Genomic DNA, 16145 nt, shown 5'->3' with positions numbered 1-16145 from the left:
CCTGGGGTCTTTCTGCATGGAGTTTGCATGTTCTCCTTGTGCATGGTGGGTTCTCTCCGGGTTCTCCGGCTTCCTCCCACAGTCCAAAAACATGACTGTCAGGTTAATTGGTCTCTCTAAATTCTGTGTTTGTGCATGTACCCCGCCTCTCGCTCGGAGATGGGAACCCTCCCGACCCCGCTAGGGACAAGGATGTTAGAAAATGGCTGGATGATTATGTGTTAAGTTGTTTTGCCATAGAGACACCGGACTCTAGCGCACTCCTGCAGAGATGCTCCTCAGGAGTCACGTGATCTCCTCTACGTCACGTTCGGCACCTGCTGTCATATCGGAGGAAAGATGGCGTCGTCAGGGACAGCGAGCCTCTTCCTCCAGAGGATTCCCGGGTTCATGGCCGTGTTTCTGGCCGTGTTCAGTATTCTCATCACGGTGCAGTGCGATGAGCAGGTCCCGGTCATCATATGGACCAGTGAAGGGTGAGTGGGCCCCAGGGTTCGGGGTTCTACCGGGGCTTGGACTGTCCGCTAACCGTTAGCAGCGTATTGATGTCGGAGGAGGAGAAATGTTAGCTGTGATGTCAAAATTTGGTCTCCATTTAACTGAAATGATCGCGCATTAGAGATCGTGTTGTGTTTCATTTATGCGTTTAGTGTCACCTCAGCCTACGGAAGAGGATGAGGGCCACTAAGAAAAAACCCAAATTAAAATATTTTTTCCATTGGCTCTAATCAATTAAATAAATACGCTTTTAAGATTGACGAATGTGTATACATAAAAGTAGACTATTGGATTATATAAAATTATATTTAATGTTGTTACAATGTTGAGCTTTAATCGTAAATAACTAGTTACTATCTGCCTCAGATAATCTAAATTCAAATAGGATTCCTTGATTCCTGTTAAAAATGTTATTAAAATAATAAAACAGGACAATAGTCATACATTACAGCTGTTCTGAAGATATTTACATTTATTTGTTCAGCTTCTGGAAAATATTCCAGCTAAATTATGAGCCTGCAAGTCATGTTTTTTCCATATAATCACATATTTATATGTCTTAGTTATTTTCTGGTTGTCCACCTGCTTGATGTCTCCTTTTGTTTGAAGGGTCTCCATCCCTCGGCAGGCTCCACCCACTGCAGGTCACATCGTTGGGCACCAGCAGCTCGCCTCCTACCTGGAGAAGGCTCTGAACGTCGGGCCCCGAAACCTGGTGCTGTTCCTTCAGGATAAGGTACAAAACACAGACGCTTAACAGTTCCCCCCTCTATGAGAACGCACACAAATTAACAACACTTAATTTACTGAAAAAGAACCAAAAATAAAATGATTAATGCTGTAAAATAAAATACGGCCTTTCTCCGTTAGATTCACATGGGGATTATTCTTTTAATTTAATTTAACCTATTAGTTAAAGTTTAACTCAGAGATTTAAAGAGGGGCGGCAAAAGCAAATGACGCAGATTAGCAGAGCTAGCTAGCCACTGATCCAGGACATGTTATTGTGGAATATTGTCTGTGCTGCCCAGATACTGAGCTGTTAGCATCTGATGCTAACAGTCTTTGCTCAGAGGAGTCTTCAGATTAGTTGCAAGACGGACTGCTACTGGAGATCCTGTCTGCCAACAGCATCGACTCTTTAAAGATACTTGGATGATATGACTTAAGACAAGTTTTAATTTTCCTTTGGGACAAATAAAGTATTTTTCAAATGCGCTGAATGCAAATTTAATTATCAGTTGTTCTATAAATGTTGTCGTGATGGTTCTTTCCTCGTGTCTGGGCCCAAAGCTTCAATCAATACATTTTTTGTTTGGCTTTCTTGTCTCCCTAATCTCTGTTTTCTGTTTTTGTTCTCTAGATGAGTATTGAAGATTTTACCATGTATGGAGGAGCCTTTGGAAACAAGCAAGATGGTGTTTTTCCTAATCTTGAGGTAAAATATTACAGTCAGACACTCAGGATGGTAGTATATGAGAAATATACCTCAGTTTTTATATCATGGTTCAGTAAACAAAGCATATAAGCTATGCTGAATATGGTCTTTCTTCAGATAAATTATCATTAAACATTTTTGTTCTAAAATGAATTAAAGAATAAAAACACATAATTGTTAAAGATCCAATTTAGAACAGGAAGTAAACTGGATAGGCTGGGCTATCGGGAGAGATTTGGACTATTCTTGAATTGAAGTTAGGGGCTTCACAAAATCAGTTAAATGGCCGCAAATACCCCCAGAACCCCACTTTGGACATCCTTGCTATAAAGAATAATATTCATTTCATCCCATGTCTTTATTTATTCCTCTGATCTGTCCCAGGGAGCGCTTCAGGCCTCTTCTTCTTCTCTGGTTCTTCCTGCGGTGTCTTGGCCCGCCTCCAACGCTGTGATTGGTCAGCTTCAGGACCAATTGGAAACGTCCCCTCTGTACATGGACCCGGAGACGCTGAGCCAGCTGAGACTGAACGCCTCGTCTCCGGCTCTGCTGGTGTTCAGGCTGCCGTATGGGACCGGGTGAGCTGGTGTAGCATGTAAACAATTCATCTACGTACGATTAATGGATTATTAGATTAAAATTATTTCCATTCGATTAACTAATAACTCATTTTAGACCTTCTTTCAGTGTCGTAGTGTGGCCGCTATCCAGCAGAGGGCGCCCTGTTGATAACATAAATTAAAGATGGCGGTAATATCCCAGCTCAGCAAAGAGAAACGGTCCAAACGGAGTCCGGTGTCGGATGAGAAATGTACTTTATGCGGTTCTTCTTTTGAAACATAAACACTCGACAAAACTCCTTATATTATCACCTTTATAATATCTCATTCAGTTGAGCTGAATGGCGGAGCAGCGTGAATTTATCGGTCTAAAATACTGACATGCTTCGAAGGGAGGATGTGGTGATGACAGAAAAACGGAGAACACAATGCAGAAAAATTTAACATTTCACGGTTGAGTTTGAGATTTTTCTAAGTATAATAATGTGAGAATAACACATTTTTCTGTTCATTCAGTCAGTATTTAACATATCTGACAAAGTAATGTTCAAATATAATGATAGAAAATGAAAAATGTAGCCCTTCGTGTTATAAGTCGCTCAGCCCTCTTGATACAAGAGAAAACTCGGTTGTTGTTTTTTTTAAATAAAATGTCTGCTTATGAACTATTAGTCGATTGATAAGAAAATTAACTCTAGATAATTAATTGATAACTTTCCATCCTCCCAGCCGGATCTCACTGTTTTCTCACCGGATTGTGTTGCAGGTCAGATCTGCTGTCTGCTAAAGACATTCTCAGTGGAAATGGTGAGACCTTGTGGTCAGTTTTCATTCATCAAAGCATCAAATTGATATGTTTTTGACACATTTATCCGTCTTTGTTTAGATGAGGTCATGGGTCAGGTGATGAGCATCATGAAGTCCCAGTCCATCCCCTTCACGGCCGTTTATACCGGCCTGCAGCCCTCCAGGGTGAGCCCGCCGTGGTGATGGTGAACGCTGATCTTCATGAGGTTTGGTCCAACCCGTTCCTCCCGTTTTGTCCGTGTCGGCAGAAGGAAGCGGCGTCCATGTCTCTGGAGGCGGGGCTTGGTGGAGGACGCTCCCTGCTGCAGTCCAGAGGCGGATACAGGGACCGGTGGAGGGACCGGGAGCGCCAGCAGCGCGTCAAGGAGCAGCCCGGAGTCTACCCTCCTGTGGAGTTTAAGGTGCTTTTTCTGTCTTTCTCTGGCTTAAAGGGACAGTACAGAATTAAAAAATTTCCGTTGAACGGTTATAATCATTCAGACGTTTTCACATTTTGTCACATTTCATCTACAAAACTTGAGGTTTTATGTGTTAAACAAACAAAACAAACTTTATTCCAGGGAATTAGATCTATCTGTCAGGGGGTTCCAAAGTGTGGCCCGGGGGCCATGTGTGGTCCTTGAAATTGATTTGTTCGGCCCCTGAAAACAAGTCAAGAATGGTACAAATTTGGCCAACAAAACAGAAACAATAAATTTGGAAATCATTCTTTTTATGGTTTGGTTCTTTAATAATATAAATATTTTTTTTATAAAAATCTGCTTTATTGTTAAGCAGGAAAAACAAACAAAAAAAATAATTAAAACATTAAACAATTTTTGCATTTTTAATTTAGCAGGCCAGTAGTTTAAATTTTCTGATTTTGGGCACCCTTGATCTGAGTCCTTTTACCAGCAACCCACAGCATGATGCGGCCGCCACCGTGTTTCTATACTTTCTGAAGGCACAAATCTACAACGAACATCTCATTAAACTATTCTTATTTTACTTTAATTAAACAGAGATTATTTATTTTAATAACTTGAGAGTTTGAACCAGGTGAAGCCAGAACTCTGCTGCATGAAAAGTTCTGGGTAGAACAGATTTATAGACAAAGAAATTTTTTATCTTGTATGCAAATTTTTTTGCTCAGTTTTGGCTTAATTACAGCTCAGAATAACAATTGCCTTTTTTGTCATTTTACTCCATTTAACTATTAATTGGTTACTAAATTAGTTGACAGTTATTTCAATAATTGATGAATTTGATGAATCGCTTCAGTTTTCTGCTTTGTTTTCTGCAGGAGGACGACAAAACCTGCATGATGCTGTGGGCCAAAGGCCTGACGGTGAGCATTCTGCGGAACAACCACTGGGAGGAGCACGACCTGACGCCAGCCACCTTCGGAGAGGGAGTTAGCCCCAAGCTACACGGCTCCGACTGCGACCAGAGCAAATCGAGGTGGAAAAGGCTGAAATTTAGGTTTAGCAGCTAAAATGGAGGCGATGGAGGAGCTTCCAGCCGGACGCTTCCTTCATTCCTGCTTGGTTTCTTTCCAGGTTGGTTCTGAACTATGAAAACGTCCTCGCCCACCGCAGCTTCAAGCTGATGTAAGTGTTTCACCGGGCTGTGATGTAAACGATTATTTTCCATCTACTGATTATTATGACAATTGGTCTTATAAAATATTTTAAAAAATAAAATACTGCTGCAATAAATCGCGATTATAGCGTCCTCTGGTGGATTCATCACAGCAAGACTAAATGTAATCTCACATTTTATGACATTAGCTAAATGTGTTTATCTGATTACGGATGGGAAACATTTTTTAATAAGTTCTTTCCTCATGTTTGATTATTGTACAAGGTTACATTTGACTCAGTTTTGCAAAATGCGGTTAAACCATTTTAATTGTTATTCTCTTTAAATCATAAACTATTTTTATAAGTACAATGACATTAAAAAAGAAACAAAAATGCATTCCCTGGAAGTATTTCTTTTACCACATGCTCACATTTGTCGATGTTCCCCGAAGAACGATGAAAACCCGAACATGTCCGGGGAAAAGCTCTCTGCTATGCTAATAGCAGTTAGCATTCATCAGCGACTCATTGGCGGAAGTGAGAGCGTCACGCAGCACGTATCGGGCCGGAACACACGGCGCTACGTAGCAAAACGTAATTACGACGCTTCGAGGCGCATTATTTGATTCGAAGAATTTTAATAACTGAGTCTCTCGACTCATTCGATGAATCGTTACAGCCCGACTGAGATCGCATGTGTTTTATTCTTTATTTTGTTTTTTTGCTTGTTTTTTTTAAACGTGTTTTGCGGTTGGTTCCAGCTTCGTCATGAGCCAGCGCCATTACACGGTGTCGGCGCGCCGCTGGTTCACTCTGGACGCCGTGGAGCTGGAGTACGACGGCACCAAAGCCACGTTCAACGGCAGCAGGAACATCTACGCCCCGGCTGAGTACTCCTACCGCTGCAAGTCCGTCAGCAGCTTCCGCTGGCCGCTGCTCGTCCCGCGCTCCGCCAAAGACCCGGCCAACCAGTGGAGGGTCTCCTTCGACGACTTTCAGGTGAGTTTCAGTCGGTTTGACCGCAGATTCCCAAACGTTTCCATCCCCTGGGCCCGAACAGCCTGAACCCACAGACAATGCTACAGAATACAGAAACATCAACTCACTATTCACAATTATTACATTTATTTAGCACAAATGCTAACCTCTTACCCGAGGCCGTAAATCCCATCTCATTATTGGGGGGGACCATAAACCATAAAGTTTTTAAGAGCAATTTTGGGGGGGTCGGCAAAGTTACAGTAAAATGTGGTTTAATTTTTTGTGTGTGTTCAAGCTGCACCATCAAAAATGACTAGTAAGTAGCAATGAAAAACAGGAGTGTTTTTCTCAGAAAACAACCTGGTGAGACCCATAGAAGTTAAACTAACATTCAAATGTTGCTTAGATATGAGTTTGGTTCAGAGTCACAGATCTAATCTCTGCTACACCTTTACAAAAACCATAAGGCTCTAAATAAAAACAAGTTTTAATGAGTAACACTTAATAAAATTCCTCATAAATATTGATTTATTGCAGTGGTTTTCAATACAAGTCATGTTATTTAAATGATAACTTGAGTTGCTTTAAACTTTTTTATTATTGTTTATTTTGGGGGGAGGGGGGGTTTCTTGTCCTGGATGGCTGAGAATCTATAAATATGTAGAAACTGAAGATCTGGAAGTATCATAACTTAAAGGTCAGCACCAGAGTTTTCTAGAAAAATATTCAGATTTAATTTTGTGGTTTTAAAGGCTCCACGTTGAAGATTGGAGATTAGGGCGGCGCTCACCTTCAGGCAGCAATAGCAGCTCAGGGAGATAAATCTTTTTACAGATTGTAGATTATAATTTTATTTTAATATTTTCCCAGATCCAGGGCTTCAGCTTGAGCGGCAGCGAGTTCTCGTACGCCAGCGACTGCGCGGGGTTTTTCTCGGCTGGGATCTGGATGGGCCTGCTGACCAGCCTGCTCATGGTTCTGGTTCTGACCTACGGCCTGCACATGATCATGCAGCTGCTCACCATGGACCGCTTCGACGACCCCAAAAGCCCCGGCATCTCCGTGCCCCAGACGGAGTGACGCAGTCCTCCCACCACAACCAGCCCTCCCATTCCATCATCATCATCGTCATCACTGAAACCTTAATGTGAATCCCAGCACTGACGAGTCAAAGTTTAGGTGGTTGAAACATCCAGAGATAATTACTGATTATTTATTAAATGGAATAAAAGATGCTATTTATTATTGTTACTGCTGTGATTGTTGTGAAGTTCCAGTTTACATTTGGTTTGTTGTAGATATGTGAGATTATTACTGGAAGCATTAAACTTGGATTATGGATTATGTTCATGACATTCCATTGTTGTTGTATTGTTGCTGTGACTCCAATAAAACATCCTAAAGGTGTCACTCCTGGTTGGCGGCCATTTTTAAACTCAAAGTTCCTTCCTGTTCAGAGTGGAAGAATTTAAAAACTGAATTTATAGTTTAGGAAGGTTTTTGGAAGAGTTTTTATCCAGAAAATGTAAATGCAAGTCAGGTTTATTCATGAAAAATTGAAATAAAAATGCAAAACGGGTTGAGAAAACTTAAAAGAAAGAAAAGAGTAGAAAATTTCCCCTTGAGACCAATAAAGTATTTAAATTTAATTTGAAGAGACATTAAGCTGCTAATCAATGCTGTAGATATTCCTGATTATTATGAATTTCATCCAGAACACAGGAGACCTGATGACGGTTTCACCCAGTCAGAAAAGCTGCAAAAAGAAAAAGAAAATATCAATATAACTTTTAAACACTTTAGAAACTTTTTTTTCCATTAGAAGCAAAATTGTTGAGCTGAAAACACTCGAGGGCCAAGAAAAATAAATTTTCTTTAATAAAATGTTTGAAGTTTATTTAAAAAAAAATATTTTAAATTAAATTTAAAATCTGTTCGAAGAAAAAAAGCTGCAACAACCTGGCTGCATAAATGTTCAGACCCCAAAACTACATCTTTGTTAAAGCAGATTTTCTCAGAATTAAATGTTTTTTTTGGAAGAAGTGTTTCAGTATTTCACATTTTGAGTGGACAATGTCTTCCCACTGGGCCCACAAGCTAATGTTAGCATGTAGTTTCAGCTCATACACTAACGTTTGTACACTGAAGGGAGCCAAAGTTAGCCAATATGCTAGTGATTGATGACCAACATGGTAATGGTAGTATTTAAGCTAATATTAGCATTGTAGCTCATACACTTCTATTGCTGTAGGTCATGTGCTAATGATAGCTAGAATCCTATAAATAGCACGTATGCTAACTAGCTTAGCTAATTTTAGTTTATGCAACGTAGTTTGCCATCAAGATGGAGTATGTCGCTGTAAATATCCCCAAATTAAGGTCTATTTGTTTGCTGTAGGTGAACATGCTACCAACAGTCACCATTCTGATGTTAGAATTTTAGCTAACATAGCATTTAAGCTAACTTTGATACAAAACCTCAACCTAACATACTAACAAGGAGTAAATCAGTGTTGGCCAACATGGTAGTGATAGCATACGTGCTATTCATAGGCTTTTAGCTAACTCTAGTTGAACTAATTTTAGTTTACGCACAAACCTTAGAGGCTAAACTCACCGTAACAAATATAATCCACCTCCAGGTACTTGTAGGTTCCAACGCAGGGATCTCCAAACATCGAGTTACTGGCTTCGACGTTACAAAGCTGTTTCCCGTTGCATCTGTGGATTCAAATCAAGTCAGTTTCCAATAAAATTAGATTTTTATCTTTGTGAACCTCCTAGTTCACACATTTAGATCCAGTTTTATAAACATTTACAAAAAGGTGAACTTCTGTACCTCTGGCCAACGCTGTCTGAGCTCCTGGAGCATCAGACGTTGGTTATCTGCTACACAAAAAGGTGAACTTCTGTACCTCTGGCCAACGCTGTCTGAGCTCCTGGAGCATTGGACGTTGGTTATCTGGTTGGCGGGTCGTCCAGCGGTGCATGTCTTCTGATCCCTGCGTCCGTATGTAGCACTGGTCACAGATATAACCTCACCTTTGTCTGGCAAAGAGAAGAGGAAACGTTGGAGAGACATTTTCCTGGTGTAATGCTCCAGAACCGACCAGTAAAACCAGTGATCTTACCACACTGGAGTTGAGCCACTGATCCCTCACATGCCACAGTGGGACCACTCTGAGGTTTTTTTTCAGGGTCTGTCATAAGAGAGATCCAGATCACTTTAATGACCTGTCAGGACCCTGAATAGAAAGTTAGAGGTGGAATTGGAGAAAGCCCGGCTCTCCATGCTTTCATTAGCGTTAAAAACAGAGTGGAGGTCCAGCAGAACCTTCGTGTTTGACTCGGTTCACTGGTTGAAGGCGGCTGCTCTTAATCCAGCTGCTGATAAAACATCGTTAGTGAGTGAGGGGGAACATGGCCGACATGTTTAACACAGCAAAGAAAACATGATGTTTTGTTCTCTGGTCACACCTTACCACTCAAACAGCTAATGATTGTTAAATTCAAAGCTAATATTTTTATTGTATTTTTCTGCCTTTAACTGAAAACATCAACAACGAGCAGTTATATCTAATAACAAAAGTTTAGTGGAGTAAAATGATTTACTGATAAATTTCCTCATTTGTTAATTTTTTTTATTTTATTTAGTTTAGAGCATTGTTTTTCTGAAATTGTGGCACACATTTGTCTTCAACCCCATTTACTACGATACTCCAAAAATAAACCAGCTGCTAATTTTGCACTAATTTCTGCTTTTCTGTTGCAAATAAAACCCAAATTAAACTGAAACTTTGATCAAACTGCATTTGGTAAAAAGGCGACTCAACTACTGAGCGACTGATCAAAACATCGATTATTTAATGTTTAAAAATTACACCATCAGACGGTCCAAAACAAAGTTACAGGGAAAGTTTGGTGTTTTAAAGATAGAAAATGAATATAATTCATAATTACAAAATAACAAAGTCAGGCAAAATAAGCATTTTTTCAAATGTTTTAAATTAAAAACTAATGAAAAACTGCAGGTGAATTTTTGTTTAAAATAATTTGTTTCTTCATTCAGTGAGGTTACTCACAGAGGGCAGAGGATCCAGAAATTTTACTCAAGTAAACCTCATAAAAAATAGTTAAAATGAAAAATATACTCCTAATATAAATCTTTTCCAAAAGGTTGCTCAGCTACATGTAACTAGTTACTACCACGTCTGCTAGCATGTTTAGCTAATGAATCCAGGTAGTCCGGATAGCGCCATAAAACCAGTGTTGTATAAAGTACTGAAATCTCAGAGTCAAGTAAAAGTACAAGTACCTCTCCAAAATACGACTTTGGTAAAAGTCGAAGTCACTGACTGAAATGTTACTTGAGTAAAAGTCTTAAAGTATCTGAAACGTCTTGTACTTAAGTATGGAAATTACTGTAAAAATGGATGTACTCAAGTAATGTAATGAAAAGTACAAGTAAAAAGTAAAACAAGGCAAGTGTGAATGACATTTCTTATATTTTGGTAAACTTGTCAAATAAACTTAAAATAATGTACACAACCAAGTGCAGACAAAATTAAACCTGCTAATAAATTGTTCCAGTTTTAAAGAGTAGCACATGTTAATGGTTTGTGGTTTTGAACTTGCATGCCTTTCCTATATTCGTTAAATTTAGTCTAAATTGCTATCGCTATGGCTTCTGTCCCCCATTGAACTAGGGTGACCAGACGTCCTCTTTTTCCCGGACATGTCCTACTTTTCAGACCTAAAAAGATGTCCGGGGGGAATTTAAAAATTGTCCGGGATTTTGGTCAACTGCCTCAAACACATTACATAGCTTACAGTGCATTATAGGGCACGGCGCTGCGTGTCACGTAATCCCTGAGCCGCGTCAGTGCGGGCAGCACTCTTCTGTGTTCTGATTTCTGATTTCCCCAACAATGGGAGAAGCGAAACAGGTGTATCCTATTGGAGGTGATGAACAAGCCCAGGCAAGCAGGCTACGGACTTTGTTCGGTAGCCTACTTGCTAATCAGTAGGTGGGGTCAAAACACTTTGTTTCTCTCTCTCGCTTTTTTGTAACGAGTAACTAAACCACACATTGAAAATGTATCGGAGTAAAAGTACGCAATTAAGTTCGGAAATGTAGTGAAGTAAAAGTGAAAGTCATCAAAAATTTTCATACTCGAGGAAAGTATGAAGTACTCCAAAATATACTTAAGTAAAGTAGTGAAGTATTTTTACTTCGTTACTATACAACACTGCATAAAACTTTAAAGATTATTAATCTTATTCATCAATAAACTGAATGGATGCGATTCCTGTTGCCTAACGGTCTTAATGTGACAAAATGAGAAAAAGTTAAAAGTTTTGTGAAGGTTTTTGCGCTCCTGTCAGATTTAAAGTGTTTTAGCCGCTACCCGTTCTGATATGGCCGCCATCTTTAATTCTGTTTTCAACCGGCTGTTTTAGGAAGACCAGCGGCGCCCTCTGCTGGACGGCGGCCAAACTACAACACTAAAGAAGGTCTAAACCAGGGGGGCCCAAAGTGGGTCCTGGAGGCCCGGCATCCTGTATGTTTTAGTTTTCTCCCTGGGTTAACGCACCTGGATCCAACGACGGCTCGTTAGAGGCCTAAGAAGAAAACTGACATGCTGAAAAGGTTGTTGGTAAAACCAGGGAGAGAACTAAAACGTGCAGGATACCGGCCCTCGAGGGCCCACTTTGGGCACCCCTGGTCTAAACGGATATTATGAGTTAAAAGAATCTAACTAATTTTAATCTAATAAACCTAATCAGTTGATTAATTGTTTGCATCCCTGACTTTGTCAAATCCAAGTGTTTTAACCTTTACTTACTTTGACAGGTGTACTCCACCTCCAGGTACTTGTAGGTTCCAACGCAGGGATCTCCAAACACAGAGTTTGCTGCTGTGATAGAACAGCTCTGCTTCCCGTTGCAGCTGAAGATGGATGTTCAAGTGAACGAGGATTAGAGATTTAATCCAGAATCATCTCATTGGAAGTCAATTTGACCCCAACAAAAACATTTAAACCTCTCAGCAACTATATTTGCGCTGCTGCCTTTGGGAAACACCTTCCCAAAGATCATGTGTGTACCAAACGATTTTCTAAAACGTCCAAATGGGTTGATGCTTAAGCTCCTGGAGCATCAGACGTTGGTTATCTGCTACACAAAAAGGTGAACTTCTGTACCTCTGGCCAACGCTGTCTGAGCTCCTGGAGCATTGGACGTTGGTTATCTGGTTGGCGGGTCGTCCAGCGGTGCATGTCTGCTGGTCTCTGCGTCCGTATGTAGCACTGGTCACAGATATAACCTTTCCTCCGTCTGGCAAAGAGAAGAAGAAACGTTGGAGAGACATTTTCCTGGTGTAAGGCTCCAGAACCGACCAGTAAAACCAGTGATCTTACCACACTGGAGTTGAGCCACTGATCCCTCACATGCCACAGTGGGACCACTCTGAGGTTTTCTTTCAGGGTCTGTCATAAGAGAGATCCAGGTCACATTAATGACCCTGAATAGAAAGTTAGAGATGGACAGGATGGAGAAAGCCCGGCCCTCCGTTCAGCAGCACCTTCAGTTCTCACATGTTTGAACTGGTTTATTGGTTGAAGGCGGCTGCTCTTAATCCAGCTGTTAAAACATTGGTGCTGATGGGGAACATGGCCGACATGTGTTCTTTAACACAGTAAAGAAAACACATGATGGTTTGCTCTCTGGTCACACCTTACACTTACACAGTTAATGACAGATTTATTCAGATTTGTTCAGAAAGCAATCAACAAAAACCCTCATTACCTGACAAAATATTAACTTTCTTTATATTAATTTCTAGATTTTAGAATGTTCATCATAATAATTAATGTATAAATAACAACATGATAGCCAGATGCTAGAAAATGTCAGACTGAGTCTCAGAGATCAGTCTCCATCCTAAGTTCACAAAGTAGATTTAACAAAGATCCTTCCTCCCAGCAGCACTGCTCCTCGGCATTTCAACTTCCAAAACTGTATTTTCTTTCAAATAAATATATTACATTAAACAATTAAAAACGTCAACAGGCGAATTTTCCACAAATTATCTGGAGCGTTCCTCCGAAAAATCCAGAAATAGTCGGGATCCACTGTTCTGGATATCTTGTGACATTCTCCCCTCTCTGGCGTTTTCTGACTCTCCCAATAAAATTAGAAATTTTTTTAATTAATTGCAATTTTTCTATCTTATCACAGAACAATGTCAGTTGACTTTAGTTGTAATAAAAAGACTGGATAGGAATCTAAAATATGGGGTTTTCTAATATGAAAGGAGGATTGTAAACTTGCTTTTTTTTGTTTCTTTTCTTTCATTCAGATTGAAATAAATATGTTAACTGAGAGCTAACAGAGGACATCTTGGTTCTTGTAGCTCCATTTTCAGAGCTTTGCTTCTTATTGACAACTTTAATTTTTCCTCCTCTGCTTGGAGATTTTGTCAAATCCAAGTGTTTTAACCTTTACTTACTTTGACAGGTGTACTCCACCTCCAGGTACTTGTAGGTTCCAACGCAGGGATCTCCAAACACAGAGTTTGCTGCTGTGATAGAACAGCTCTGCTTCCCGTTGCAGCTGAGGATGGATGTTCAAGTGAACAAGGATTAGAGATTTAATCCAGAATCATCTCATTGGAAGTCAATTTGACCCCAACAAAAACATTTATACCTCTCAGCAACTATATCTGAGCTGCTGCCTTTGGGAAACACCTTCCCAAAGATCATGTGTGTACCAAACGATTTTCTAAAACGTCCAAATGGGTTGATGCTTAAGCTCCTGGAGCATCAGACGTTGGTTATCTGCTACACAAAAAGGTGAACTTCTGTACCTCTGGCCAACGCTGTCTGAGCTCCTGGAGCATTGGACGTTGGTTATCTGGTTGGCGGGTCGTCCAGCGGTGCATGTCTGCTGGTCTCTGCGTCCGTATGTAGCACTGGTCACAGATATTACCTCACCGTTCTCTGACAGAGAGGATTGGAAACGTTGGAGGTTTTAAGCTCCAAACAATCAAACAAGGCAGTTCAAAGTGCTTTACATCATAAAACACAAAAATAAAAAGTTATGAAACCATCATGCAGTCACCAATTAAGAAGCCAGTAACAAACTTTACATTTTGTCGAGTGCCATCATCAAAATCGTCAATACATGTCAAATATAATAGTCAATATTTAATTTATTATGTTTCAAAAGCAACTATGAGCAGGTGGGTTTTAGCCTTTATTTAAAGAATCTCAGTGTTTCGGCTGTTTTTCAGTTTTCTGAACGTTTGTTACAGATTTGTGATGCATAGAAGCTGAATGCTGCTTCTCCATGTTTGGTTCTGTTCTGGATACAGAGCAGAACCAGAACCAGAACCTGAGAGGTCTGGAAGGTTGATCCAGCAGCAGCCTTTAATCCGTTCAGTAATTTATAAACTACCAGCAGTAGTTTAAAGTCTGTTCTCTCAGTGAAGGACTGTAGAACTAGGTGAGGTAGAACTGGGTGAGGTGCTCTATCTTCCTGGTTTTAGTCAGAACGCCAGCAGCAGCGTTCTGGGTCAGCTGGTCCTTTAATGCTGAAAATGTTCTTCAGGTGATAGCAGGCTGGGTTTGGAACCATCTTTATGTGGCTCTGAAGGCTCGGAGTTCACCCTGATCTCTGGTTCCCAGCTGTAAGAACTGAAGCTGCGTTGATTCTGGATCGTTCCAAAGATAATAACTCCAGTTAGAAGCAGAACCAACAAACCCGGTGATCTCACCACACTTCAGCTGAGCCACTGATCCTTCACACGCCACAACGTGAAGCTTCTGGGAGCCAGCTGCAAATAAAACACCGTCAGTCACCAGGAATTAAAACTAACGAGCAACGCGCCTTAGAGAGTCTTTTTACCTGAAGTTATCAGCACACATGATACCGTCAGGACTAGAAGAGAAAAAACTTTTTATTAAAGCTGTGAGATTTTTCATAATGAGCTGAAAGTTCAGCAGGATTCAGTGGAAATTATTAAAAATATTCAATCTGCATTCAGGCTGACAGTTTAGTTATAAATTCATGTACATATGATCCCAACAGTAAGAATTATTTGTTGTGAAGACTAGAGAATAAAATATCTTTATTCTTTGGTTAATCGATTAATGATAAACTGAACTGTTGATAAAGAGATTTATTCTTATTTTAAAGATTATGTTCAATAACCAACCAGAGTTTCAGTCGGGATTTAAAGCAGAAAAAATGTTCTGTCCTGTTTAATTGGACCTGAGAGTTGAGTTCCCCTCCACTAGATCCTACTATTAAAGTTTATTGCACTAAAATTGATTAATTATGACCAATTTAAGTTGTTTGTATCTTTTAGTTTGTATTGTAGCAATGTGTGGTGTTCCACAGGGTGGTGAGCTGAAACCACTGCACATGACCAAACCAAAATAATTTCCATCTGGCAAATGAATTAACATTTTGAAATCAATATTATATTATATTATACATTACATACATCTTCCCTAAAATAAGCTGGTATACTGATGACGTCCTGCTATAATCGTCTATGAAAGTCAAGGAAGCTAATTAGATATGAATTCTTTATTAGATCAAATTAAATTATATTATTATATATGCACACGTTCCCCAAAATAAACTGTATGCTGATGACATCCTGCTGTAACTGCTAAAGATTTTATGAACATTTTAAATTCAGGATATTTATGCTAAATATAATAAATGTTATTCTTTTTTTATTCTTTTTGCCTTTTTTAAACAATTTTGTTTTTAAAAACTAACTGATCTGTTTATCTATTAGTTTAATAATCTGAGAAGGAAACAGTTCCAGCTGTGCTTCTTTGCACGTTTCACCCACCAGTTACAGACCAGAGTTCCCAGTTTTCACTGGGAAATCTGATTCCCACAAAACAAAGCATGAAGTGCAGTAACAGTTAAAAATAAACAACTTTTCATTAAATATTTCAAATTCTTAACTTTCACTCGTGTGTGTTTCTCTCCCGCAGACCCTAGAATTGAAATAGTTAAAGCAGATTGAATTAAAACGTCGGCGTACTCACAGAGCGTGGAGCAGAGCATGACGGAGAGCTGGATGGATGCTGGGAGAAGCTGGTCGCTCATATTTAAGCCGTTCTCTGTTCCCAGCCCCCAAGGAGGAAATCCATCCCATAATCCTCCGTCACTTTCTCCACCAAAACAAACTGCTTGGTAAATTTGATACTCTGTTTAACTTGGTGTCGTTTTGTGTACCATTCTCATAGTCAAACAACTTCTGTCATCTCCTGACAC

At 39.8% G+C, this 16145-nt stretch overlaps 2 protein-coding genes across 2 annotated transcripts; one reads left to right on the top strand and one right to left on the bottom strand.

Moving 5' to 3' along the window:
- Positions 1 to 293: 293 nt before the first annotated feature.
- atp6ap1a (ATPase H+ transporting accessory protein 1a) lies at positions 294 to 7256 on the top strand. The gene is made up of 11 exons (XM_032566541.1): positions 294 to 476; positions 1108 to 1234; positions 1862 to 1936; positions 2321 to 2514; positions 3263 to 3303; positions 3383 to 3468; positions 3552 to 3704; positions 4586 to 4743; positions 4842 to 4892; positions 5627 to 5864; positions 6717 to 7256. The coding sequence occupies exons 1-11, from the start codon at positions 340 to 342 to the stop codon at positions 6924 to 6926; spliced, it is 1470 nt and encodes a 489-aa protein (XP_032422432.1). The 5' UTR covers positions 294 to 339; the 3' UTR covers positions 6927 to 7256.
- A 116-nt stretch (positions 7257 to 7372) lies between these two features.
- LOC116722352 (L-rhamnose-binding lectin CSL3-like) lies at positions 7373 to 16006 on the bottom strand. Its single transcript, XM_032566595.1, has 12 exons — positions 15917 to 16006; positions 14754 to 14786; positions 14623 to 14682; positions 13714 to 13846; positions 13357 to 13460; positions 12266 to 12334; positions 12050 to 12182; positions 11693 to 11796; positions 8978 to 9046; positions 8762 to 8894; positions 8464 to 8567; positions 7373 to 7602 (listed from the first exon to the last, which is right to left on the bottom strand). Exons 1-12 carry the CDS (start codon positions 15975 to 15977, stop codon positions 7586 to 7588), a joined length of 1020 nt encoding a protein of 339 aa, XP_032422486.1. The 5' UTR covers positions 15978 to 16006; the 3' UTR covers positions 7373 to 7585.
- Between the last annotated feature and the right edge of the window lie 139 nt (positions 16007 to 16145).

The sequence above is a fragment of the Xiphophorus hellerii genome, chromosome 1 (genome assembly GCF_003331165.1).
Source record: "Xiphophorus hellerii strain 12219 chromosome 1, Xiphophorus_hellerii-4.1, whole genome shotgun sequence".
Classification (NCBI taxonomy): Eukaryota; Metazoa; Chordata; class Actinopteri; order Cyprinodontiformes; family Poeciliidae; genus Xiphophorus; species Xiphophorus hellerii.
This window is presented reverse-complemented; position numbering and strand designations above follow the sequence as displayed.